The sequence below is a fragment of the Episyrphus balteatus genome, chromosome 1, assembly GCF_945859705.1.
Source record: "Episyrphus balteatus chromosome 1, idEpiBalt1.1, whole genome shotgun sequence".
Classification (NCBI taxonomy): Eukaryota; Metazoa; Arthropoda; class Insecta; order Diptera; family Syrphidae; genus Episyrphus; species Episyrphus balteatus.
The window spans coordinates 139,691,232-139,719,030 of NC_079134.1; the positions used below are offsets into that span (position 1 = coordinate 139,691,232).

At 28.8% G+C, this 27,799-nt stretch overlaps 2 protein-coding genes across 11 annotated transcripts in view; one reads left to right on the forward strand and one right to left on the reverse strand.

The window, feature by feature from the left end:
- The window catches only part of LOC129914135 (microtubule-associated protein RP/EB family member 1), an 84,081-nt gene that overhangs the window by 37,478 nt on the left and 18,804 nt on the right, over positions 1-27,799 (reverse strand). For 7 of the 10 annotated variants that reach the window (XM_055993273.1, XM_055993281.1, XM_055993292.1 and 4 more), the window contains exons 6-8: positions 27,668-27,750; positions 27,533-27,605; positions 24,646-24,916 (exon numbers count right to left, since the gene is read on the reverse strand). In XM_055993273.1, the coding sequence (XP_055849248.1) occupies positions 24,860-24,916; positions 27,533-27,605; positions 27,668-27,750 (213 nt within the window). In that variant the 3' untranslated portion in view covers positions 24,646-24,859. Of the gene's footprint in view, positions 1-19,302; positions 19,888-24,645; positions 24,917-27,532; positions 27,606-27,667; positions 27,751-27,799 lie in introns of those variants that run through there. The other 3 variants (XM_055993266.1, XM_055993246.1, XM_055993221.1) reach the window with 2 other exon arrangements.
- On the forward strand, positions 10,425-11,230 carry LOC129914180 (CDGSH iron-sulfur domain-containing protein 3, mitochondrial). Its single transcript, XM_055993306.1, has 4 exons — positions 10,425-10,558; positions 10,625-10,748; positions 10,886-10,979; positions 11,048-11,230. Exons 1-4 carry the CDS (start codon positions 10,514-10,516, stop codon positions 11,169-11,171), a joined length of 387 nt encoding a protein of 128 aa, XP_055849281.1. The 5' UTR covers positions 10,425-10,513; the 3' UTR covers positions 11,172-11,230.

Consider the following 27,799-nt stretch of genomic DNA (forward strand, 5'->3'; position numbering starts at 1 on the left):
TATAGATTTATCATTCCACACCTTTTTTATGGATAAATATATAAAATGTATGTTAGAAACTAGTTTTAGTTTCATTTTTAATTAACTGTCATTTCGGGAACGCTTGTTTTGGGGTATAGCTAGATTGAAGTTTAAATTTGTTTGTGATATTATGATCAAAAATCGAGGCCACTACAATATAATCTCAAAAATATTTCGTTTTACTTTGTTACATAAAAAATAAAAATAAATTAAGGTCAAAAAGTAATTTCAGGGAAAGTCATTTCCGGGAAAGCTCTTAGAATCTGAATAAATAATGTAGTCTTAAGCCTTAACTACATTGGCTCAAAAAGTGAAAAAGTACAAAAGTGAAATTTTTCAAACGGAATTTTGTATAGTTTTTCGGGCTCGAAAATTAAAACAAATGATACAGAAAGCTTATTTTATTGTCTAAAAAACAATTTCTATACTCATTTCCTCAAAACAATTGCGCTAGAAAGAAAAAAAATATTTTCACTTTTGTACTTTTTCAAAAAGTGGTGAATGTAGTTAAGCCTTTACACTCATAACTTTGAATATTTTAGGTATTTTTACTCAGTATCCTATATCTAAGTATGGCTGTAATAAACAATTTTATCAAAAAAGTTACAACAAAAACAAAAGAAAAAATTACTTATGGTGCATAAAAGCATTTTTTTGTAGAAATCGGTCTCTGCCCTAAGAAATAAAGTTATATTTGAAAAAAAAAAAAAAAAAAAAAAAAAAAATTTAAGACCTACTATCTTAGTATAATAATATATCATTCACATTGATACTATTTCTAGACCCCTAAAGTCGTTTTGAAGAGATCACCACCATTTCGAGGAACGTGTTTCTAGTATTGGGGTCATCGAAATTCCCCACCTCCATGATTTTGACCCATATAGATGCATTCTACAGAAAATTTAATATTTTTTCTGTATGCGACAATTACTTTTCCATATTAACTATTATTTTAAATTTAAATTAGACATTATTAATTAATTAAAGTTAACTCTTCGATTTCCATAAAACTTCTAGATTGACTTTGCCTATCTGTATACGTGACTTTTCTTTGTTCTTTTTAAGCTTTTAATAAAATAAATTAAATTCTTTTTGTTTCTCAAAGATAAATGATATATTCGATAACTGCAATTACTCTAAATGAGACAGTCTGAAAATATTAATAATAAAAATGCCATAATTGGAAAAACAAACGAGATTACTCTAAAAGCAATTAGATGTAACCGAACCCCCAATTATTGCTTTCAAAACAATAAAGATGTGATTTTACTTAACCTTATAACTTTTTGTATCCTTAACTTTTCCCAAATACCACCTTATTAATCTTTTCAATTTAACTCACTTATTTTCTGCAGAAATGATTATCTACTTGAATACTTATGACCTTTTACATTTTAACTTGTAACCAATACACTTTTCAAAACGATTCATTTTGTTTATTAACTTATTTAACGTTTAAAATATGGATAAAAAAAAAAAAACAAAAATCTCAAATTTCTTTAACTAACAAGAAAAAAAAAAACAGAAATACCCAGGTATGAAAAAAGCCTCCTACATAATAACTCATGCATGCGCCGAAACCTGAAAAGCATACTCCTATACTCTATACCTACCTACTTAAAGAACCCTCTAGAGAAATAATGAAGTCAAGTTGTAAATGCCATCTCTTGAAAAACTCAATTAAAATTCACTTGATCTTTTTCGCCATCGAAAAAATATATAATGTTTTCCCTCGTTTATGTGTCTTGTGGACCTTACAAGAACAACAAAAATACAAACAAAAAAAAAGTAAAAAATTATTTTTCCCATGCATATATAACTGGGTTGACTTTTTTTAACTGTCACCTTTAACAGTGTCGGATCTCGAATAATGTCTGGAAGAAATCTATGAGACATTCCATTAAAAGTATTTAAAAATATTATTTGAATTATTGACACAACCTTCCGCAAAGCATTTTCCATGTGTCCCACCCGTGACAAAAATTTATCCTGCCCCTGACATTTACAACTCACTTTTTTATTTTAAAACAATATTTTTTTAATAATATAGAAGCTATACCTAAATATTTTGTGTAGTAAACCAAAGTATTTTAATAACCAAGCACTTCTTCTATCCCACCCGTGACAGTAGAAAATATCTTGTTGATTTATTTTTCTTTATATCTACAGTTTAACTGAGTAATTAATAAATCTTAGGTACGTATGGTAAATTTTGTACAATTATGAGTTGATTTTAAAAATTTATTGTAATAGTGTCCCACCCGTGACGATTGAATGCCCTACATGTTTTAAACCTTTTCAACCAAACTATATCAAGAAGTAATGCCCAGGGTTCGGACTTTACTTCGATCGAAGTAGATTTACTTCGATTTTGGGAAAAAAATAAAATCTACTTCCCTACTTCTCTTTTTCAGGATCTACTTCTATTTCTTGATTGAAAAATATTTTTCAAATAATAAATTTAGAGCAAGGGATTTAACTTCAATTTTAAATCTGGTCGAGGCATTGAGACATAAAGCTCAACTGAAATCTCAAATGATGAATGGTCAATTATTCTTCGAATTCAAGATATAAATAAAGTTTATCAAAGTAATTTTGACTGATTTTGGAGAATTGCTGATCAAAAATTTGTTAGATTATGCTGAATTAACCGTTCTTCCCAAAAGCACCGTTACAACCACTAGATGAGAAAGGTTTTTTGGAAAAGATCATAATAAAAAAAGTAAAGAAAAATAATTTTGTTGAAAAATAATTTTTTTAGAATAAATTTTTGTAAATAAATGTTCTGAAAGTTTAATTTTGAAATCTACTTCCGAAATTTGGGATCTACTTCACTTTTTTTCAAATTTACTTCGAAATTTTGAAACTGAAGTCCGAACCCTGGTAATGCCGTAGTGGATATTTCAACAAGACTCTCTTTCAGCTCCCAAAGAAAAAATAACCACTCACGAGTGGCTCAATATAAAGGCCTCAATATACCCTAGTTCGACTCTGATTACAAACTCATCAACTTGATTTTTAAAAACGAAAACACGTGTAAGCCCTACATTGTAGGTATGAAAATGTGAAAAACAAAACATTTTGTTTTTCTTCAGCAAGAGAGGCATAATAGAGGGATATTTCGCTATTGTTTTGTTTTTCACAAACGAAAAAAAAAAATAAAAAGATAAATAGCTTTGGTATAATCTATGTAGTTTCTCGAAAATGCCACTAGGGTGTGATTCCTCAGGCGGAATGAATAATTTTGTTGCCCTTTTTTACTTGAGTGTTGTTGGTGTTTTCACCTCTTTTACCTATGAGAGATATCATTTACAAACCTTATATAGTCAAGCCATCATGTCTAAGGTAAATAATAAAAAAAAAAAAAAAAAACGACACAACACATTCAAAGATTAAAGTAACCGTTACAAAATGGCTGTTGCTTGCTGTCAGTTTCAGTGTCAAAAGCATCATTACCACCAACCAACACAAAACGAAAGAAATTTCCTTCGTGTGTTGTGTTGTGTGGTGTTTGTTCGATTTGCGCTTTCGACACACGCAACAAAGAACCATGTTATGTATAAACAAGTGGTTGACAGTTCTAATGGGCAAATTGGAGTTGGGGAGAGATGTTAAATTGTCATTAACAAAACAGTTGTTGTTGTTGTTGTCCTCCAAAATCTAATGCCAACACGATTGTAAAACAAGAACGTGTTGCTTAAGTTTTTTTTTGTTTTTTTTTTTGGTAAATTCATGTTTGTTGCTGCTTACCGGCTTATTATGTATAATGTGGAACAATGAAAAATGATGGCAACGCTAATGGGGAACTAATAAGGCCATTAAGTTGACAAATGTCCTGCTGAAAGTGATCCGAAAACTTGGAGGTATACAACATATATTTTGAAAGGTATGTGTGACTAATGGATAAGACAAGGAATATGCTAGTAAACACATATACATGATATGATGATCCTTAAGATGAAGGGAATATTAATTTGTAAAGGAAATAAAATTTAGGTAAGAAAAAGTCTCTTAAGCTGTTTTTTTTTTTCATGTTGTATTTAGTAGGATGACATTTAGATTTATAGTTACTGATGGTTTAAGTAATCGTTTTACATGATATTAAAGCCATTTTGATGGCAAATTGCAAAGACTTTGGATGAATGTGATGAAAGATTTTTTTTAGAACTAATTTGAGTGATAATCTTGTTCAATCCGTGAATGAAAATCTGATTTCACTATCATGTTCTTTAACGAGTTGAAACATTAAAGGATTTTGACTTTGTTGTCCGTTATATTCTTTTGCATAGATGCGAGTGTTTTGAAATTGTTACTTAATAGGAATAAAAATTATAAGAATGAAGCTAATTTACAAGACTTTATAGCTTTCCTATGCCGACCTTAGTTTTCAATTATCCTTATTTTTAATCTTGTTTCTTTGCTATGTATCTTCTTTGTAGGTGGCATTTATCCTACTGTAAAAGACATTCTTCTCTTCGTCAATAGCGAGCTCTGTGGGTGCGTATCACTGTATGATGGTGATGTGTGAGGTGTGACGTTCTTTAGTCCGGAATCTGGCCTGTTCACCTAGCTTCTCAAGCGCTTCAAATTGTCTTTTTGGAGTAAAGTATCAGGAACACTGTTGGTGAAATTATGCCGACCCAAACTATCGCATTTAACTAAGGCTTAAGATATCTGCATCTTATACCGCATATTAGCTGTCTCTCTAATTAGACGCATATGGCGTCGAGAAGCAACTCTCGTTTCAGAAAGCAATCTTTTTCCGTGTACTGGAGCCAATACCTATGATTCAAGACACTCAACAACTACCCAATCAAGCACGATGCAGACCTCAAAATGTGAGAATAATTTTCTATAAAATTGGTAGAAATGATTTTTACATAACTTTCAAATTAGTTTATTTATTTTTGTTATCTCCCATAGAACAAGTACCACCATTCTGTTTTATTCAACATCTCACAAAAAGAATTAATTTATTTTGATATTATTGCGTTTATGAAGCAACCTAACCAAGGCTGTCAATATGTATACTACACCTCAAACTTCAAAATAAAGCTATATGAATTTTAGTGTGTACACTCGGGCGAATACGTATTTTTTTTTTAATTTTGAATTCAGTTTGAATTTTGCGTTTGTTAGCAACAATTGAAATATCATAATATTTATTATATAATCGCCGTGATTCTTAGTTCAGATATTATTCTTATAGTCGAGCAGCAAATTTTAGGTCTGATAATAGCAAAACAGTCACGGAGAGAAAATTATTTGTTTAACACCTTATTTCTGGTATTTTAAATTATAATTAGGTACAATAAAACAAAATTTAAATTTCTACTGAACTTGAACAATGTAAGTTACCTTACAGTATGGTTAATTTTTGTAGAAATTGCAATCATTGGAATATTTGCTCTACTCGGGAAATTTGTGAATTTACCGAGGAGTCAAGCGTTCTGTATTAAGCGTTAGAGAAAACTTTTCATAATCAAAATTTTCAGCTTCCAGAAACAATTGCCAGAATAAATAATTGTAAAATATTATAGTGTACCTACATATTAAGTAAAAACTTGTGCATTAAAGCTTATACGCGCTTACATTTATTTGTATCAAAGAATCCGGCGAGCAAAATCTAAGCTAAAAGGCTCATCACAATATTTAAGAACAATTTGGTTATAACAAAATTCTGTATTTTTAAATTAAAGTGATCTTATTTTGTCAATCCCCGCGTTCAACGCAAGCCACCTGAACTAAAAAGCAGAAACACAATCACGCTTTGCCGTCGATTTTGACAACTGCCAAAAGTTCAACCATACGAAATCTGTGTAACCTCACACAATGACGCTTTTTCTACGTACGTTTTTTTTGACAAACGTAAGGAAACGTAAGGAAGCGAGCAAAAGTTCAACCAGACTGAACTTTTGCTCGCTTTCTGACATCTATCAGACATATTTACAGTCACCCACATAATTATTGGGCCAAATGTGAATAAAAAAAAATAAATTATTAGAAAACTAGGTGTGTTTTTTTGTTTCTCTATATAGATTTTGCACAAAAAAACGACATCGAGATATTTTAAATTAAAACAATTTACGTTTAAAAACAACAATAATTTAATGATGTTGTAGACTGAGTTTTATTGTTTGTTCTGTTTAAAAAAAAAACAATTTATTTTGATTGGTTTTGTTTTTACAACTATAGGATTAAAGAATAAACAAATTTCTATGTATTTTTTAAACACAATAATATCCTTCTTCATTTTTCCACATTTAAATCAAGATAAACCCTTGGCCCAATAATTTTGTAAGTGACTGTGTTTTTTTTTTATTTGACAGCAGATTTTATGTTTCAATCAGCTGTCAAAGTGACAGAAGCGCGCTTTGAGGATTTCTCAACGTAACGCGATGACGCGTCTGGCAAAGCGTGATTGTGTTTCAGCTTTAAGATCTGAATTTTCAGAGGCTCTGGTCAGATGTCATAAAAAGTTAGGTGGCATTTAGTTACGTTTTTTGACATTTAGTTACGATTTTCAGGTGGAATTTTTTATCTGAAAAGTCAGATGGGTGTGTTTGTGTTGGTGAAGTTGGTAAACGTACCAAATGTGCTACACACCAAAATTGAACTTTGTGATTTTAATACAAGTCATAAATGGATTTGTTTATATTTCTTTTGTGCTTGGGCATTATTGTTGCTGTGTTGTTGTTATTTGTTCATATGATATTACAATGCATATGTAATTAATATAATTTTGTTTATGTACAGAAATGGAATAAAGAAACTAAATGATGAAATAAAAAAATTTAATGGGGTTGGGAACCAAAGCAAAATTGAACATACTAAAGTGGATAGCAGAAAGGGATTTTATGAATCCAACAAAATAATTTTTACAAATACCAAAGGAATGTCACTGAAAAAATTTATAAATAACTCTTTTTTTACAATCACTTGAACTATTTTTATTATCCTAGAAAAATAAATGTTCTTTTTTTAAAGTCAATGCAAGTAAAGAAAAAAAGGAGATTCTTCGTTAATGTCAACTGAAATTCAGATGATTTTTTGCGTTCAACGTCAAAAAAAAATCTGAACTTAAGTTTAGATGTTGCGTTGAACCCGGCCAATCTAAACCAAAGCAAAGTATTTATTGATATTCCCAACTACAAATCGGTATACAGTCTTCACATAACAGTGCACTCCACAAATGTAGGTGCCTACTTATTTTTACCAACTAAAACTATCACGATATTGTTGAGTGCCTTCTCTAAAATATAAGCAAGTATACTCGGCAATACGTCTCCATTTGAAGAAAATTGTTTTTCAAAAAAGTGAAACTTTTGTTTGCCGGTTTTCAACTGCAAGAATTTTTCAATATGTAAAAATACCTACCATTATTCATTGCTGATAAAAATCCATTTAAGAAAGAAAACCAGTAAATACAGATCAAATTCATTGAATATTGCGTATTTATTTCAAAAGAAAATATTCTCATATCTTTTTTCGACTCTAAAAGAATTTAAATAAAAATTTCACCAGAAAACAAAATGTTCAAAAAATATGAGAAAATCTCACCAACTGTAAACATTTTTTTAAAAGAGGATAGATTGACATAATTCTTAAAATTTAATAATTCATATTACTGAAAGTACACAGTCTAGTCTTTTTGGCATTATGTCCTTCTTAATGTTCAACCTCCTGATAAACGTTTCAAGCATCAAATTCAAAAAGTTTCAGTTTTAAGGTTTCCTTACTTTGAAATGTTAGAATTTCACCATTCACCAAAAAGTTGCGGCATAAATAAAATGGATATATTTGAACTTTCTTCAATATTCACTTCTGATAGGCATTTTAGAAGCCTTGATCCACAAATTGCAAGCAAATCAAAACTTATTGTACTTTGTAACATTGTTTTACATCACCTTTATTAGTAATTTCCATGCATGACCAGTATTTCGAACCTCTCATTCCTTCTGAATAAAAAGATTTATTTTATTAATTAAAACATTAATTTTATTTACACGAAACACTGTCGTACACTATGATGTCCTCTAGTTCAGTTAGAACACAGAATTCTTCTATGGTAACACTAACAACGACCTAACAGTTCAGTTGTTATAAGCCCGTATTTTGTATGTAAAGGTAACAAATAGCTCTCGCAGCTGTGAACTAGTTTTGGCCATTTTTCTTTCCAACACACAAAACACTAAGCAGCACTATATTCTATGGGTTTCATAGTCTCTCTCAGGTCCTTATCATGCGAATTGTATACATTTTTATATCCCAGGACCAAGGATTCTCGCTCCTTAAGTCCTGCAATCAATCAGTCATTTTGTGTATAATTCGCAAATGGTATGGTTTAAGGTTAAATTCCCTCTCTGTTTTGGATCTCCATCTTTCTCTTTCTGGTATGATGGAGGACAATTAGTAAAAGAGAAACATTCTGGGGATTTGGATGCTTTTGCGGTCAGGTAATGAAATTAATTTAAAACAATAGATTACCACAAATGGGTATACGGTTCTGTTATGGGGTTCTGAGAATCGGCATCAGAGTGGACTTTTGTGTATAGAATTTTTTGGTGATTAAACTTTTTGATACGGGCAATTGGCACAAATGGAATATGTCCAACTGTATGTGATATGCGGCCCATGGACTTGACTTGTCCCAACCAGATGGTGGTTGCATTTTAGTAATTAAATTAAATCTAATTATATACGGAAATCCACCCAAAAACTCCTAGGAGTCAGCTTGTTTTTGAAAACTTTATGTTCTGGCTGAAAATCTGAATTAATGATCCTTGTAGTGAAGTAACAACTTATAAACCAAAATGTTTCCATGACAACTTAACGTGTTATTTTGTTAATTTGTTTTTCATTTTTATTTTCCCAGATTCTGATTCACAATAAACTAAGGTGTTCTCGATAACAAAAATAATGAATATATAGAATTGCTTGAATGTAGGTATTATGTTGCTATCATAATTAAAATTATAACCTTTTAAATGGTCCTTCCTCAGAATAAAAAAATCATTTATTGTATTTCCTGTTCTGTCCTGTGAACATAAACGTCTGTCACTCAATTCTTCAAGCTACAGTCTGCTACTGAAGCGATTTTTTGTTTGAACTAAACTCTACACCTGAACGTCGCGTCGACGTTTCGGAAATCGATGCAATTCCCATCTCATCCAACCAAAGAGAGAAAAAAGTACCTACTAGATCACCAAGTCTTGAATAATCTGCCACCTTCAAAGGAACAACGGGGCTAATATTAAAGTGTTACAAACGCACTTATCGGTTTTTGTATCTTTAGCAGAGTTTGGCAACTCAGTAAAATTTTGCACGGTTAACAACAACAAATGATTACTAAGGATAGGTATACAAAATTTTTTTTTATTTGTTGGTTTCAGAGAAATTATTTTTCTAAACTTATACATTTTTTAACCTTCAACAATAAAAGATTATTAAAAGTTAATAAATTTTATCGCTTGTTGTTGTTTACAGCATACAATTTAAATCAGTAAAATACTGAGTACCAATAAAACACGGCTTTTACTTTATCTTTATCTTTATCTTTATCTTTATCTTTATCTTTATCTTTATCTTTATCTTTATCTTTATCTTTATCTTTATCTTTATCTTTATCTTTATCTTTATCTTTATCTTTATCTTTATCTTTATCTTTATCTTTATCTTTATCTTTATCTTTATCTTTATCTTTATCTTTATCTTTATCTTTATCTTTATCTTTATCTTTATCTTTATCTTTATCTTTATCTTTATCTTTATCTTTATCTTTATCTTTATCTTTATCTTTATCTTTATCTTTATCTTTATCTTTATCTTTATCTTTATCTTTATCTTTATCTTTATCTTTATCTTTATCTTTATCTTTATCTTTATCTTTATCTTTATCTTTATCTTTATCTTTATCTTTATCTTTATCTTTATCTTTATCTTTATCTTTATCTTTATCTTTATCTTTATCTTTATCTTTATCTTTATCTTTATCTTTATCTTTATCTTTATCTTTATCTTTATCTTTATCTTTATCTTTATCTTTATCTTTATCTTTATCTTTATCTTTATCTTTATCTTTATCTTTATCTTTATCTTTATCTTTATCTTTATCTTTATCTTTATCATTATCTTTATCATTATCTTTATGTTCCCCCCTCTACTTCTCTATCTTTTTTATCTTCAATTTTCAATTTGCTCGCATACGCAAGAAAAAATGATTTTATTCTTCACACTCGCCCTTAAGTTTCGCTTAAATTGATCTCGTCGCCATCTTTGTATGAAATACTAAACTATAAATGGTTCAAGAATTGAATATTTTCAAGTGCATGCACCTGTCATCATCTGTCAAACAAATCAGCTGGGAAGTGTCGGTTGAATTTGACATTTCTGCTTTTGCTTTTCTACATACTAGTACATGTGTACAATTTCAGTAATCTACCAACTTTTTGGTGTAAATTTTCTGATATTTTATTGAATTTTGATTCAAAAAATGTCAATACTTCTTAGAAAAATAGCTCCTTCATTTGGACTCACAGTAAGGACCAACAAATCACACAAATCTAAAAGCATTTAATTCAATAAACACTTCTATCTTTTGCAGCAAAGATTTTTGTGTACCAAAGGTATTCCCAAAAATGTCTTAGAAGGTAACCATACCGGGAGTCAACAACAAGAAAATGGTACAATATTCGACAAAAAACCATTCAAAATTACTCTCGATAAAGGTTAGTTTATTATATTCATAATTCAATTTGCTAGAATCGAAAAAAAAGTTAACTTTGAAATCAAAGTGCAACTTTGCTCCCAAAGTTTACATAATTCCTCGTTTTATTTATGTACCTTTTGATTGATTTAATTCCAGATAAGGTCTATGGTTGGTGTTTGTGTGGAAAATCAAAAAGTCAACCCCTTTGTGATGGAACACACAAGAATGTTTATTTGAAAATCAAATTAAGGTAAATAGTCCTTGAAGAAATTTGATAAAAAAAGTTAAACTTCACTGGAATTTATACTCTTTTTTTAGGCCAATTCGATTTAAAGTAGAAAAGACAGGTGACTATTGGCTTTGCAATTGCAAGCAAACTAAACATAGACCATTTTGTGATGGAACTCACAAGCAACCTCATATTCAATCGGCAGTTAAATAAAAAAGGATAATCTTATCATTCATTACCCTTGTTAATCCATTTAAATAAAGTTGTATCTTTTTTTTTTAGTAAAATACTATAAAGTATCGAAAAATAAATTCAATTATGTATTTTCATTCAAAAATCTTTAACAATATTTTTTACTTAATAGGTCAGCCTCCTTTGACAAAAAATCGGTTTTTGTCACAAAATTGCTGCAGACTGATTCTTTATATTATTAGGTTAGTAGCTCGAATTTGATTTGACACCAATTTTATGACTTATGACTGTATGCTTTTTACCTTATCTACTTTGTGAAAAAAATGTCTAACTTTTGGAATGATTTATTTCAAGAACACATAAAAGAACTGGGGCCTTATTTTGTAAAACGATTTATCGTTCAAATGCGATTACGTATTACGATAATCATTTTGTTTTAACGATACTCTTTAATCTTTACAGCTTCCATTTGATTTTCATTTCAGCTTTCATAATATTGTCGCGTCTCCAGTTAGAATGTGTGAGCTTCAAAAAAATATTTTTTTCGGTTTCGTTTTGTCTTACGAGTTTTCCATTTTACATAATCATGGCTATCGTTTTACTCCAGTATCGTATGGTAAACTTGCCGCTCGTTTCGTATTACGTGTTTGGCTCAAATTATACCAAATTTTAACTTTAATTGCTTTTTCTGAAAATTTCACGGTTTTTCGCGCCGCACGTTAGCATTATTTTTTTTTTAACTACAAACTTGGTTTTAAACTACGCCACTGGTATCTATCGTAATAACATTTAAAAAAAAAACTGTTCTATGAAATTTCTTGCCATCTATGATGTCTTAAATTATTGGCCTATAAGTAAAGCTTCAACAAAAGAATTGGAAAATGATAAATGTAAAATTCACTTGTTGGTAAGCTAGTCAAATTTCGTCAAAGAATGGGCACGTTCAAAGAGCTAACATAAAGCTATCGGATAGCTTTTTGTTGTTGTAAACAATGTTAAAAATTAGCAAGGAAACGAACCATTTTCTGTCAAAAAATAATCTGAAGGTATCCCAGAATTTCTGGTATACCTCAGGTATCCGAGTGATCAGCTGATATACATTTGGCTTTTTTTTTATTTTGATTACTTTTCGGGCGATTATTCAGCTTCAAAATAAAAAAAAATTGCAAGAAATAAAGTCAAAGCGATTGTGCAAGTACTATTCAACAATAAAAAAAATGTAATTTGCTCAAAAGAAAAAGTTTCCTCTTCTCAATATTTACATATTTTTTTAGTAGCTGCTTGGGCAAGCTATCTGGATACCTCTTTGTTCAAAAAGATATTCCAGATACGGGTATCTCAGATAGCCTATCCGATAGGTGTTTGAACGTGCCCAATGTATACATGTATATGGTGATTCAAAATATCTAAAATGAGGTTTCTGGATTGCTTTTTTGTGTTTTTAGTTGCTCTATAGGGTTACATATGCAAAAATCAAGTTTAAATTAAAACCAACATTATTCGATCATGGAGAAGTAATACAATCGGTCTGTGTGCGTCCGTTTGTACATCAAGCTAAAAGCGCCTATGCTAATGGTGATTGATTACTTGAAATTTGGTAGACATCATTTTTAAGTAATTTCCAAGACCTGAGGTATTCGGCTAATTTGATTTGTGATTTTGTTACTATTATTTGTTTTTGCTTTGTGGGCTTTAAATCATTTATAAAAAAGTGCAATTTCGTCCGTTTCTGCCTGAACCACGTATCTACAAAGCAAATTTTGTTCAGTGCATAAAATAAATATACCTTTTTCTCAAAATTAAAAATATGAATTGAACAAAGGGAAATCAGGTTATGATTGAGACATATTGATTGAGTTTGATTTTGCAATAAAACCTTTGTACCTTTCTGTAAGTTTTAAAGCAATATGTTTGACAGAAAATAAAATCTTTTACAAAAATGTACTTACGAGGTTCAAGAAGAAACGGGACGATTTGACTATCAACTATCACAAATCACTTAGCCAATTTGACCTGTTTTTGTATATTTTTCTAATATCTCTTTCCAAATTTTCTTCAAAACCGCTCTAACGATTTTGATTAAATTGGAATACACACCCAGATTATTTACTTTTTTGTGTAAAAACAAAAAACGTATATTTTCGATTTTTATAAATAACTTACCTGCAAGCTGCAATAGTGAAGATGAGGAAGTGTGTCGCTCAAGTTTTGAAATCCATACAAAAGAAAAAAATCGAAAATTTAAGACTTTCCATTTAGGGGGTAACTGCCAAATATACTTCTGATCATCGTAGGTAGAATCTTAAAATTTAATAAAACGGTAGAGCTGGATGTAATACAAAAAAAAAAAACATTTTCAACTTTGAAATGTTTTCCCCAGAAGACGTTTTTGCACTTCTGTTTATCAAAGAATCTTGTAACTTGGTGAAATTGTAGAGCTAAGATCTTTTCTACCCAGGGGCCATATGGTACAGTCCCTTTGAGGTATGAAGTATATGGAAAACCTTTAGGTATTTAAAGCAATCACACAAGTGCCGTAATAAGCACAGGAAATATCAACGACTCTTAATTTACTAAAATAAAAGAAGCGTGGAAGAACTAAATGATATTCTACAGCAATACCTCCCAAAAAGAAGTGAAATCTCAAAACTTTTAAAAAAGTAGCCAAGTTGTTCTATGATGAGATCAAATCATGCACAAAAAGCACTAAAATATAAAAGTAGGTATTCCAAGTTCGTAGATTTGGTTTTAAATTGTAATAAGATGAATTTTAATTGTTTAAGTACTTGACAAATTTTCAAAGAACATTAATCCATTAGTAATTAAGAAAAATTGGCCTTATCAGTTAACAATCAAAATCTAAATGGTAAAAAATTTAAAACCAAATCTTAGAACTTGGAACACTTTTATATTTCAGTTCATTTGGTAAGTGACTTGATTTCAACATAGAAGAACTTGGATACTTTTTTTATAACTATGAAATTTTCTACGAAGAAACGAAGTCACAAAATTGTATCAAAATGAAAATTTTTATGAAAATTTTCTGTGATTGCTTTTTTCGATAAAAGAGGAATATCGGATAAGGCTGGATAAGTTTTAAGTCTCTTAGAAATTCAATTTGTAAGAAGGAGAAATAACATTAATCTAACTCATTAAAATTACGAGTCCTTGGAGTCCCAATATATTATAAAAGATGTACAGAACGAACTTTCTAAATTTTAGATCAATAACTTCAAAGCATTTAGTAATCCAAGCAACGATATATATATATATTTTTTATTTTAATATTTTTTTTAAGTACATGTGTATATAATAAATTTTAATTTTCATTTCGCGTTCTAATAAAATACGACAGTAAATTTATTAGATAAAATAATTTTATATAGCGTTTATTTTTTTTGTTTTTGTTCCAACGAAATTTTGGAAATAAAAATATCTTATACCTATGACTGACTACATCATGTTAATTTCCTTTATTTATTATTTTACACTAATAATATCTTTTTTAATATATTGTGTTTGTAGGTAGTATATATACAAATAAGATTATACACTTTTTTTATAAACTAATTCTTGTTTTTTTTTTTTTGTAATAAACGTAAAAATAGTTTTTTTTTGTTTGTTTTCCTTTATTCGATGTTATATAAAAAAGTGTATTATATAAACTTTCGATTATAGAAGTTCAAAAAAAAAAATAAACAGTGTATCAAGATTTTGTTTATTAATGATATATAAAAATATAAAGCACTTTATAGTCTGGATATTGGTTGTGAAAATACTAAAAAATATATGAATGTATGCAATTTAAGGCAACAAATTAATGAAAAATGTTGGTTAACGATGCAATCCAAGAAATGTATTTTACCCACACATATATGTATTTTTTTTTAATTAGTTGAGTCTTATAACAATCAATCAATTACTATTTTTATTATTAAAGTTGTGTTGTTAAATAAAAAGAGCAGCAATTTAAAGTAATTTATAGATTAGTAATGTAATTTTCCCTTTAGGCAGCAGAAAACAGCAAAAGGGATTTTCAGGAAAATTAGGGACTAAATATTTAGTCAACGACATTTTCTGAACCGAAATTTTTTAAGACGAAAAACGAGTTTAACTTGACCAACATTTTAGTACCTAAAGTTTCTAATTTTGCCTTTATGCTTTCACTACAAATGCAGTCCATATTTTTTGAAAATGACAAAAATACTTTTTTCAAATGTGAATTTTCACAGTTTTGTGTTAACTATACTACACGCGCAGTTAAACGTGGAATAAATGGGAAGGATGAATCTTTAATCAACCTTATCACGAATTCAATTCGTATCTGAAATTTGGTACGATTCACGAAAAAAAAAATTACAAAATCCGATCGTAGTGTCGATTTGTATAAAACTTTCCATTACGAACGAATTCTGTGATTGTTTTTTCGGTAATCGTCAAAAATTTCCGATACGAATGGAATTCGTGATAAGGCCGATGAATTTTTGAATGTCAAGTCACCGTTAAAAATTCAAACTAGAATTTTTTTTATGATTTGCTTTTTTTTGTGAGAATTATGCAAAGTAAAGTAAAATATAGCTGTGGCATAAGATTTAAAATGTTCCAAAGAATGTATCCCAATTCTTTTGTACTGGAAAAAAGGTGAAGTAAGTCCCAATAATTTTTTTTTTTTTATTTTGGACTCTGTTTTAATTTTTTTTACTGACTGAACTTTGAATCTAAAACCATTCTGTTATAATAAATTAAAAGCAAAATTATTACTAACAAAATATTTAAGTTTATGTAAAGGTAGCGACAGTAGAGTCATATGGTTTCAGTACCTATAATAAATACCTAGATATTATAATCCTATATCTTAAGTAAAGTTTAAATAATTCAAGTCTTTTATTTTTATTTTTAAACTTATTAATAAATCAATTTGTAACTTCCAACGATGAGAATAAGATATCCATGTTATATCTAAAACAAAAAATAAGTAAAAAGGCGTGGTTTCTTATTTTTATATGTATTATATTTTTATCATGTATTGGAAATTATATGTTAATTAAACTAAAGAAGATTATGACGTTAATACGAACACAATAATGACAAAAAGAATCAAAATAAAATCATTAAATGCAATTTCATATACATAACTACACAAACTAAAAATTTATTAATATTTAAGCGTTCACAGTTTGTATACACTTTTCATACACTGGACATTAAAAAAAATTGAAAAAATACAACAAATTAAAAACAGAAGTATAGATTGATTTGAATCGATGTATTTAAAAGCAAAATTCTCGAAATAATAATCTAGGGCTGATTTTAAAATTCTAAATTTCACTAAAAACGACACTTTGAAGAAGGGCTTGTAGATAGTATTTGCATGAAGTAAATTACCCTAAGAATACGGTTGCAATGGCGAACTTTACGAAAACGTTATGATGAAATTTGAATGTACATTACATATTTGTATTTATTAAAAAAAAAAACAACGAAAACTATTCACCTCTATTACGTAAGTCATTTGTACTAAAACGACAAGGAAACGACTTGTTCCAGGAGCGCCAATTTTTGTGAAATAACAAATTTAAATTCGCAGTTCCCTCCGCTCTTCTCCCTTCTTCCCTATGACACTAAAATGATTTTCCTCAAGCTTCAATTTTGTCGTTCAGATCGAGTCGTTTTTGTGTCGTTTTAGTACAGACGACTTACGTATTAGGAGTGATTATTCGTTCTATAATTCGTCCTTAAGAAAGATTTTCGTAGGGGAACTAAAATTTAATCTGCGATCAGAATCCGTTCCTCACTACGATGCATTCCGTGGTAGTTTATTTTTCAGGACTCGTTACAAATCAAAGATAAGAAGATAAAACTATACACGATTTAAGATACTAAAATAAGTTTAGTTTACTGAAGAGGAGTTATTTATAATGATCTGGAAAAGTTGTGAGTTGATTCCCTCGACATCGTGAGCGCCGAATAAAAGGAAGAAAAGTTGAAACTCAGTTTTATTGTAAGTTTAATGTGGAAAACATTTCATCCGAATTACTTTTTTGAATTGTGTCCGCCCGAAATTTTTAGAGCTGTTGCAGTCTCATCCGATTGGAATTATCATTTTCCGCTAAAATGTGGCTTCATTAAAGAATACTAAGTAGATCGTTTATAAATCGGTATTTCAGTTTTGACTCGCCTCAATTATGGAATTCCTTCCAAATCCTTTCAATATTCTAATTAAATTACAGCTAATTCCGGGGTGACATTCTGTATCCTATAAGCGAACAAACGTTTGTTCGCTTATGCGATACAGAATGTCACCCCCGTATTCAGCCAATTTTATGGGAACTTTTTTCCGCCGAATAAATAAATTACCCCGAAAAAGTTGAATTTCACGTTCGAAAAATTCCCTTTTTTTCTGCGTCTTCGGTAATATGCATGATTATTCGTTAAAAACTCCAATATCTTTTTAAAATTCTAGTCGAACGAAAATAATAATTCAGATGAAAAATTTTCCAAGTGAAACCACAATAGGCCTAAACATGACTATAGCAAGTACTGTATCCATGTTTTAACTATACAACTATCGCGTTTTCGATGAACATTTTTTCAATCAGAACAAATGTTTGCTATATTTCATTCAATTAAAATTAAAAACAAAATCAGCCCTATTGTGAGTTTCACGTGGAATGTCTTCCGCCCGGAATATTTTTGTTCGCCCGGATTTTGAGAAGCTATCATGAGTTTCGCCTAAAGGGAATTTAAATTTTCCGCTAAACTAGTTTCTCGTTCGGCACCAAAATTTAAGTGAGAGAAGAGCTGTTGAATACCTAAAAAAAAAGTTGAAAGTAAAGGGAGATGTCCGAACGTGAAAAACTTTTCGCCCGGAACTCACAGTAGGTGAAAAGTGAAATTCAATTTTTTCGGATGAAATCTTTTTCACGTGAAACTCACAATATGCAACAAATTATTCCACTTATTTTAGTTACAATTTTTCTTGTTCCACTGACAGAAAAAATTGTTACCAAACGGCATTAAAATTTTTGCGTCCAGTTCAGAATTGTCTTCTTCTACTTTTCATAAATGCTTCCCATGAGTCCAAATATTTCATATTTTATAAAAAAGGGCATAATAAAAATACAGTACGTAAACGGAATAGTATGTAACGATGATATTTATTTTTTTTTTTACATAATTTATTTTGATTCGCAATCCTACCTCGCCTAAATGTCATATATTCATTAAACACATTTAGCATTGTTTTTTTCTTGTTTTAAGTATAAAAAACTTTTGCAGCAAATAAAACAATAAAATATAAAATAAACAAAATGCATTTTATTTGTTTTGGTTTTTTTTTTATATGTTTTTTTTTTTTGTTTAGTAGTTTAGTTGTTTGTTTTCACAAAATAAGCTCTAGAGATAGATGTGGTGAAAAAAAAAATTGAAATTTTTTTAAAAATAATAAAATAAAGTATATAATATAAAATAATTAATACACTATTCCTAGATAATAGCATTTCAATTATCTCATTATAAATATAAAAATAGTACATACTACAAAAAAAGGACTTGTTGTTTTAGTTTTTTTTTCTTTTTCTTTGTTTTTAATCTTTATAATCTCGTTTATCTCTAATACCTGGGTTGATTATATGCTTCACCTCAACTTGACTAATTAAAAAAAAAAAATAAAGAACAAAACAAAATCAATTGCTGCAGTATGCAAAATTAAAAGAAAAAATTAAATAATATTAAATGTGAATTACTCAAATAATTTTGCTTGCATTTATAATTTAAATCTTTTTAAAATCATTTATATATACTATATAGAAGTTTGTAAGTAAAAATTTAAGTTTGACTAAAAAGAACAAGAAAAAAAAATAAACAATTTTAATTTCAAATTAACTTTTCTTGAAGAAAATTATTATACTTCTATTTCACATTTCTTTACAATATGACTGTGGGGTTATAAGGGGCGCGATTCGTTGCAATGCATTAATTTAACAACAACAAATTTCAAAGAGATGATTACATGAACTTAACAATCTGAGAGTATATTTTGTATAGTATGTAATTTAATTAACGAGGCAGGAGAAAAAAACTAAAGTTTAGCATAAAATTTATATAGAAAACAGTGGAGTTTTAAAAAATAATAATAAAAAAAAAACAATAATTCAATTTTTGAATACATCAATTCAATTTTTTAGTAACACAACAAAGAAACAAGACAAAACTAAAAATTATTTTTAATTTTTTTTTTTTTTGTTTTTGCTTTTTACAAATAATTGTTTTTTCAAAGTGATATTATATAATTAGGTGTTGTTACTGTGTGTGATTGTGATGGTGGAGCTTCGTGTGTAGTTACTTTATGTTAAAGCCTACTGAACTGCTAATTCGTAACACTGCCGCCGTATGCCGCTGCTGCTACTTCTGCCAGAAGGGGTTAGGATGTTTTTTTTTTCTTATTTTTTTTTTTTGTATTAGATATCAATTTGGAATAAGGTTTTTTTTTCTATTTTCTATTTATAATTTTTTTTTAGGTATTTATATCAGTTATTTCACTTATTTTTTTTTTTTATCATTATTATTTGTATAGTAACAATCCTTTGTCATGTCATGTTTCTATGCAGGAGAGTTGTTTTTTTTTTTTTTTTTTTTCTTTTTTTAAATTGAATTTTGTCTTTTGTTTTATTTTTTCTTATTTTGTTTAATATTCCTCATCCTCGGGTGGTATTTCATCTGGTGGAGCAAAGCCATCCTGTGGGGAATACATAAAAGTTTTGAATTTTAAATTCATCCATTTTTGGTTGTTATGAACTAAGTTAAATTTTTTTGGTGACGTATTTTTTTTTTTTTTTTTAATGTTCTTGAAGTCAAAATTTTTAATTTTTGTTAGTTTTATTGTTGGAAGAATATAAAAAACTTAAACATGTTTTTTTGTTAGCAAGTAGAGTTAAACGTATTTATTGAGAAGTGAAAATGTATGGCCGATTTTTTTTTAAAGCCCGTATAATGTGCCCTTTAAACAGAAATGCTGGTTTATGATTGCACGTTAGTACATATAAATGTTTGCTGAGTTTTGTTCTTCGTTTGTCTGAGTTTATTGTATGCAGCCAATAATAAGCTTTAATTTTTTTGGTAAATGAACTTAAAATGCAAATTAATTGTATTCCAAAATCCAAAATCAAAAAAATAGATAACTTACCAAACAAAATAAACTTGTACAACTGTGCTACATTTTAACAAAATTATTTTACAATCGCAAAGCATAATTTAAGCTAATCTAGCAGGTAAAATTTTTCATGGCCAATTATTATATAAAACAATCGGTTTTATTATTATAGACAACATTTTGTATCTATACCTATTTTTGTTCTATTCGAATAATAAATTGTTCAACATGTTCGATAGTGACCGTTTTGATAGCAAATTTCTATAACTAACCAATTAATGAAACAAGTTGCACCTAGTTAATCGAAATGAGGTCCTACCATCTACATATGTACCTGTTTTAATCTAAATATGTACATTCACAAAGCAATCATTTTTCAGTTTTTCAAAACAACCAAAGGAAAGGACCAATGCGATGATGGTAGAAGGAATTGTCATATTTCCAATACAATACACAAAACTCGCAATACATATCGTCGGTGAAACCAGAAAAGTGTGTAACTCCAAATTTTCTGAAAATTAGATTTGAATGCCATCTGTTAGACCAACCTAATATCTACCGTTCCTTAAACTCAGAATCCCCTTAAAGTTCATAGTTTTTATTGTATTAGCAAATAAGAAAATGAGAACTCATACAAATGCCTTCAAAACGATTTTGTTTTTTGCTCTCCTATAAAATTTGCTAAAATGGAGTTACACACTTTTCTGGTTTCACCGACGATATGGAATGCAGTCCCCTCTAGCAACTCGATTATCATCATAAAAACGATTGTGCTTGGACGATTATTGGACGATAGCTATATAGTCCCGAGTTAATTGGCCGATTTCATACTAATCGGACAGTTTTTACCTTTCGGAAACACACCTCGAAGCATATTTCGTATGAAATCGGAGAATTTCCGCTCCGACGGATTACCTCGCTAGGGCCGAATTTGTAAAAAAAAAAAAAAAAACACAATTTTTGTGCAATAAAATATTATATTCACATTATTTTCTTCTCTTCCTTTCTTCCATCTTCGTTTTATATTCCAAAAAAAACATAGTTTCTTATTGGTTAATACAATTATTTTATTTTTCTCTTGATAAACGCAATTAGTACTTCATTAAGCACCCTAAAGTATGCAATAAAACAATGTTTAAATGCCATTTTTAGGACAGCGAATCGCTAATAATTTCGCTTCGAGGTGTACCTCCGACAGGTAGAAACTCTCCAATTCGTATGAAATCGGACAAATTTCCGCTCCGACGGATACCTCGCTAGGGCCGATAGCCTTAAAATTGTGTTCAAAGGCTGAACAACGAGCTCACTGAGCAACCTGAAAGCTTAATAATATACTAACTAAAAAAGAAAAACCCCTATGGTAATGTCTAATGGAGTTTCATGTCGATAACAAATTTAATAATGTAATGCTTTTGCACTAAGCGAAATATCAGTCGTATAAAAAAGACGAATTAGTTTTACCTCAAACTATGCATTATCGTTTTGCGCAGTTGCTCCTCAACAATAACGAGTCGTTTTCCGTGATTATCGTTTTATATGCAAAGGTAATGCTTTTGATGTAATGTAATATTTCGTGCCTGATTTTCTCCTTATAAACGTCTCATATATTTATTAATACTAAATGATTATTTATAGCCGTGTTTAATTGGTAACTCAGAACTTAGCTCAGTTAACATTTTATTAAACTGTAAACAACAACAAACAATTACTTTTATTTATTATTAGTAATCCTCTGTTGTTGAAGAGTCAGAAATTACAAAAATGTTCGCAATCGTTTTTTGTTGTTTATCGTCCAAAATTTTACTGAGGTAAGTACTGAGTTACCAATAAAGCACGGCTTATATTTTTTTTTTTAGTCAGTACATCTGTAGTTTTGTTTTCATAATTATAATATTTATATGCTTAAGGGCCATTTGCTGAATCGAAACTTAAATAATTTATGTTAAATATAAACCCTTATTCTCTACTTTTTGCTCAGCGTAAACTGTCACATAAGGATTTATGTTGAACATAAATGCTTAAGTTTCGATCCAGCAAACGGCTCTAAACGTTATAATCTGACGATAATCGAGTTACAGAATTGGACCCTCTATAACACAGGTCAACACGAAATTTGTGCTTGGGTTGTGACTATGAAATTATGATAGATATATTGATTCTCATCTGGAAAACATTTTTTATTTTTTTTTTTAAATTTGCTTTTGAAGTCAGCAGACCAATTTCCAGTATTCAAGTAAATCTGTCTTTTACAAAAATTGTCGTGCGTAATTTTGGCAAAAACTCGAGGACGTCTTAACCGATTTGGCTGATTTTTGTTTTGTTTTCTTCATTTTAATGCTTTTTTCATATTCATATTCAGAAAAAATAAAAAAAATCAGGAAATTTAAGAAGAAAAAAGAAAAATTAAATCGAAATTTTCGTTTTATTCGAATTTTTGTCAGATGGGAGCTTGAGGCATTATATGATACCTTCTATTTTCAATATTTATGGTAAAAGTAACTCACTCCGATGGTATTTTTATTATACAAAAATTATTGCTTACAAAAATAACTGTATCCAAACAGTAGGCAAACTAGTTAATATTGAAATTCTTTATTTATTGAAAAATTAAATTTATTTGTTTGCATAGTATTTTTATGATTTTGTTGCATATGCAGGGTGTCTAAAAAGTAATGCACCAAACGAAATGTGCTGATAGGCCAACTTTAGATCTTTCAGAAATTGGTTACTTGTTCATCCCAAATCCTTGAGGTTTTCGATTAAATATGCAGTTCTTGTGAAATTTCGAAAAATCCCTACTTTGCAAAAGTATTTTGGTTCCTCTGCTCATAATTGATTTTTTTTTTTACGATTCTTTCACTTAAACATTGCCTAACAATAAGAAACAATTAATTAATAAAAATATTTTTTATTTCATACGCCATTTTTCTTCAAATTAATTAACAGTTCCAAGTTTCATAAAAACTCAATTTCTTACTTTTATTTTAAAATAACAAAACGAACAGTTTTTGTATAGGGTGACTCTGGTTTATTATTTTTAAAATATGTCCCGGCATTGCAGTTTTAAAAAAGTATAAAAGTTTCCAAAGTTGAAGTTAGATACAAAATATTTCAGTTTTAACTCAACAAAACGGGGATTTTCAGACCAAAAAAGGCTTTTATTCATCATAACTTTTTTCTAATGATTTAAGTCGAATAAAGTGCTGTAGCAAAAATGTAAAACTTTAAATTATCTACATTTTATAGCTTCACAGTTTTTTCGTACAATGCACGGTTCTTGCACTATAAGCTCATAAAACTGGAGTTAGGCTCACAGGGTATGAAAATTGTATTTTTGCTTCCAACACTACAAAAGCAAATCTTAGGAGAGGAAAGGGTGATTATCTATTGTTTTGGTTTACCATGAACCCAAAAAGTGCAAATTAAAACCAAGCACAAAAAATATTTTGATTTTTGTCGACCTGTGTAATCGAACATAATTTAAACGAATATCTTGCCTTATCCAACAGTTTTTTTTAACTGGTCATAAAACTTAAAAATGGCTTACAGCAGCAGTCTTTAATAAGAAGCCGTAAAAATAATTGTTATTATTAATTTTTTGTTTGTGTAGTAAATTTAAATTTGAAAAATGCAAAAGGTATACGATTATGGAGGTTTTTAATTTTCCTATATAAAACAAAATCGGGATCACATGCTCATTGTTCATTTTGGAAAATATACAATTTACAATTTCAATCCTAATTTAATTATAAAACTATGATTATACTTTTAAAATTGTTTAATTGGTACTAGAGGGAAAATCAGCTTGAATTTTTTTTTCTCAATTACTTTGTCGGTTGCATTATCTCATTTGGGTGTTGAGCAGGGTTAAGTATTAAAATTAAATAAGTTATTAGTTCTAAATATCAAAGTTTAGTAAAACCTAAAAAAAATTTACACTGTCTGTCTATTGAAATTTGTTCATCATTTAATTTTATTGATTATAAAATATTTACATTAATTTAAAATTAATCAAATTTCTTTAATTATAAAAGTGCAGAATAGAGTGAATAATACTTTGTGAAGTACCTAAAATTTTCTTTAAATAAAACATCCATCACCCCCAAAATAAAGCGCTCGAAAAATAGTTTCGCAATTTATTTGTATGATATAAAGAATATTATATAAGAAATAAGAAATATGATTTGACTTAAAAACTGAGAAAAGAACATGCAATCATCAAAAAAGATAGAAAAAAAAAATAAGCAAAAAGAAAAAAAAATTAATATTTTCTACCTGCGTTATATGTTAATCCATTTTTACTTCATTGTACCACTTCGTGTAGATTAAATAAAAATGCATTCATTCAAAAGGTAAATTAATTTTTTTTTAATAAGAAATTAAAATTATTCCAAAAAAAAGTATTAAAAAGTTAAATATTATGTGCAAAACATTCGCAGGCGTCAAATTAAGACGTCAAAAGCAGATCAGTAGTAGGTTGTCAGTGTTGTTGCTCCCATAAATAAATATAGTCCTCTCTCTTTTATTTTTTTTCTGTTTTGTTAATATCTTTTTTTTCTTAAATTGACATCAGATCAAAATTAGATTGAACAGTCTGTGCGGCGTCGCCCCCATTCTATGAGAAAAAGTGCGAAAAATTGGAACTACGTTTTAAAAAAAATTCGACGCATCGAAAGTGAAATATATTTTCAATGTGTGCAATTTATAAAAAATTATTTTGTGAAGAAGAAAATTTAACTATTTATCCTCCACTTAGGAAACCATAACGCCTTAATTAGATGCAAAAATAAATAAATAAATTAGCCAGAGTTTTTGAAAGAATTTGGAAAATGGCGTGCTGTCTTAAGTGGTTTGGATATAAATATATACAAAATATTTGAAAGTGAAATTCATTTATATAAAAGAATTATTATTTCTTTTAAATTTTTTTTTTGGTTTGATGTTATTTTGGTAAACCAATGTTTCATTTGATGGCTATGTATATATTTTACAGTTAAAATTATTAAGTTGATTCTTGATTGGTTATCAAGAAAACGTTGAATATGAATATACTGTTCAAAACATCTTCAAGGGCCTAATTTTATAGTAGTAGTACATTAAAGCCCCTGAATGAGGGCAATTGCATATGCTACTTGTAAAAACTCGTTAACAAATTTTCCCTAAGCCTAAGTATATTTTATATTTTCGGACAAAAAAACACAAAAAAAACAAGTTTTGAAAAAAACAACTTTCCTTCTAGAATCGGCGAAAATTTTTTGAAAATATTCATTCTTCTGTAAGTCATCAGTCTGTCTGAATTATAAATTATCACAAAGCAAAAATCAAACCCCTTAACCTAAGGTTGGCTGTAAATTTGTTAGTAAATTTGATGTCAGACAAATATGAACATCTTAACATTGGGATATTAACAGCTACGAGTAAAATGTGTACTTCGGACTGCCCCTAAGCGAAAAGAAATAAATGAAGGTACGCCCCTCTTTAATTGGTTCGAAATAATTAGATTTTTTTACTCTTCATGTTTCAATGAGATTTTTTTTACTTAGTCTAGGCGGCCTTTTTATGGTTACTCCCATGTACAATTATGTCCTTATTTCGAGCCAAAAAAAGGAGGCGTCGAACTTGACTTCTGAAAACAAAATAAGAGCCCCCTAAATAATTAACTACAGGAAAGGAATCAATACATACTAAATTCTAATAACCCTACAAAAAAAAAAAAAAAAAAAAACAAAGATACACACTAAAATTGGAAACAAAATCGCAATAGAATTAATGGCAAAAACTCAAAATTTTGTTTCAGGAATATGCTAAGAATTCTTATCAGAAATGTTAAAACGAATAAATAAATTATTATCATTAAAACATTTTCATATTGGTCTATTCTGTTATCTATTGAAATACATACCAAATAAATCTTAAAAAATCAAAAGAAAATTCGCCGACGAACAGATGTGTACTTTAATTTTCTTAGCTGTCCATCGCATTTAACTTCTACCTTTCTTGAGTTAATTAGACGTAGACGTTCATTACGTTTTTTTTTTGTATGATTTCTTTATCTCCGAGGAATTAGCAGTAAAACGTTGAAGTATGTTCTTAGAATAAATGTTAACAAAGAAATTCAAGGTTAATTCGGAGTTTTGTCTGGGTGGTCTGTTTTTCTGGGTATTACTTTAATTGTTAAAAGCTTAAATTGTAGCCGATCAACTGTCGTTTGTAATAAAATGTCATTAAAACGACTCGTTCTGGAAACCAAAACTGAGATTTTAGTAAAGAGAGAAGAAAAGAGAAGTCAAATTTGTATTTTAACACAAGTTATCGAGCATATAGTAAGTCGTTTTATTACAAACGATGTACGTAATAGGTGTGAATAGCTTTTTGAAGCGAAACAACATTTTTTACCTGCAGCTTGCTCAGTGTTTGGCACTAGATTTAAAAAAAAAAGTAAATTGACTTGGTCCACTACAGTTTTAAGTTTTCATTATTTGTTTAAAATAAAATAAAAAATGTTTCCCTTTTTTCCAAAACAAATTTAAAAGAAGTAAGAAAAAGAAAACATCGTCAAAGTGAAGGGATACCTAAACATTTACTGTGCATCAAAATAATTTTTCGAAACCTTATTATTATAAAATGTTATTTTAATCATAAGTTGAATTTAATGGAACGAAAAACGTGAAGTTTAATATTTGTTTGCATATTGATTAAGAACACAGTTTATACTATTTTAGTTTTGTTCTTCAATTTTAGTTTGTACTTAAAAAACAAAGTGATGTTAACTTGGCCAAGTGAATCAATCTAATCTCAAATAATACATACACCAACGACATCGTCTGTTTGATCTCATAGTCGGTACATAACGGCCGACCAGTTTACGAAACTTCAAAACAAATGGATTAATGGTAAGAGAAAAAGATACAAAAAATATATACAACTTTGTAAAACAAGAGAAACAAAACAAAAAAAAATATGTAATAAACGAGCCAAAAAAATTTCATTCAATCTGTTATCGCCATTACGTGTAAGCTAGTTTCTAATACTAGTTTATACATTTTTTATAGAAGTATGTTTTTTTTTTGTTTCAACTACAAACATTTTTCACTCTCAAAGCACATATAAAATTTTTGAATGAAATGAAAAATTAATATGCATTTATAAAAAAATGCTTTAAACTAATGCTTGTTTAAATTTGCATTAGCTTTAAGCATTTATGTAATTATTTTATTTTTTTTTAATTTACCTCTGTTGCATACAAAATATCTAGGATCTTTTGCACTAAAGGATGGGGTTCTCCCTCATCAGCATCTTGACATCTATATAAATTAAATATTCATTAGAATAAAGTTGGTATAATTAAGAGGAAAAAAAAACTTACAGAATTTCAATGTCTCTCAGTTTGCTAAAGTAGAAATCTCTTTCCTTTTCAAGGCCTTCCATATTCAGTCTCAGATCCATCATCTTAAATTGAAAATAATAAAACAAAAAAAGAATAAAGAATGTAATTGAC

Bases quoted from the DNA above. Each gene is read 5' to 3' on its own strand.
- LOC129914180 (XM_055993306.1), top strand. From the start codon at position 10,514: ATGTCAATACTTCTTAGAAAAATAGCTCCTTCATTTGGACTCACA. The intron at 10,749-10,885 runs GTTAGTTTATTA...ATTTAATTCCAG, and splicing joins CAAAATTACTCTCGATAAAG to ATAAGGTCTATGGTTGGTGT. The intron at 10,980-11,047 runs GTAAATAGTCCT...CTCTTTTTTTAG, and splicing joins TATTTGAAAATCAAATTAAG to GCCAATTCGATTTAAAGTAG.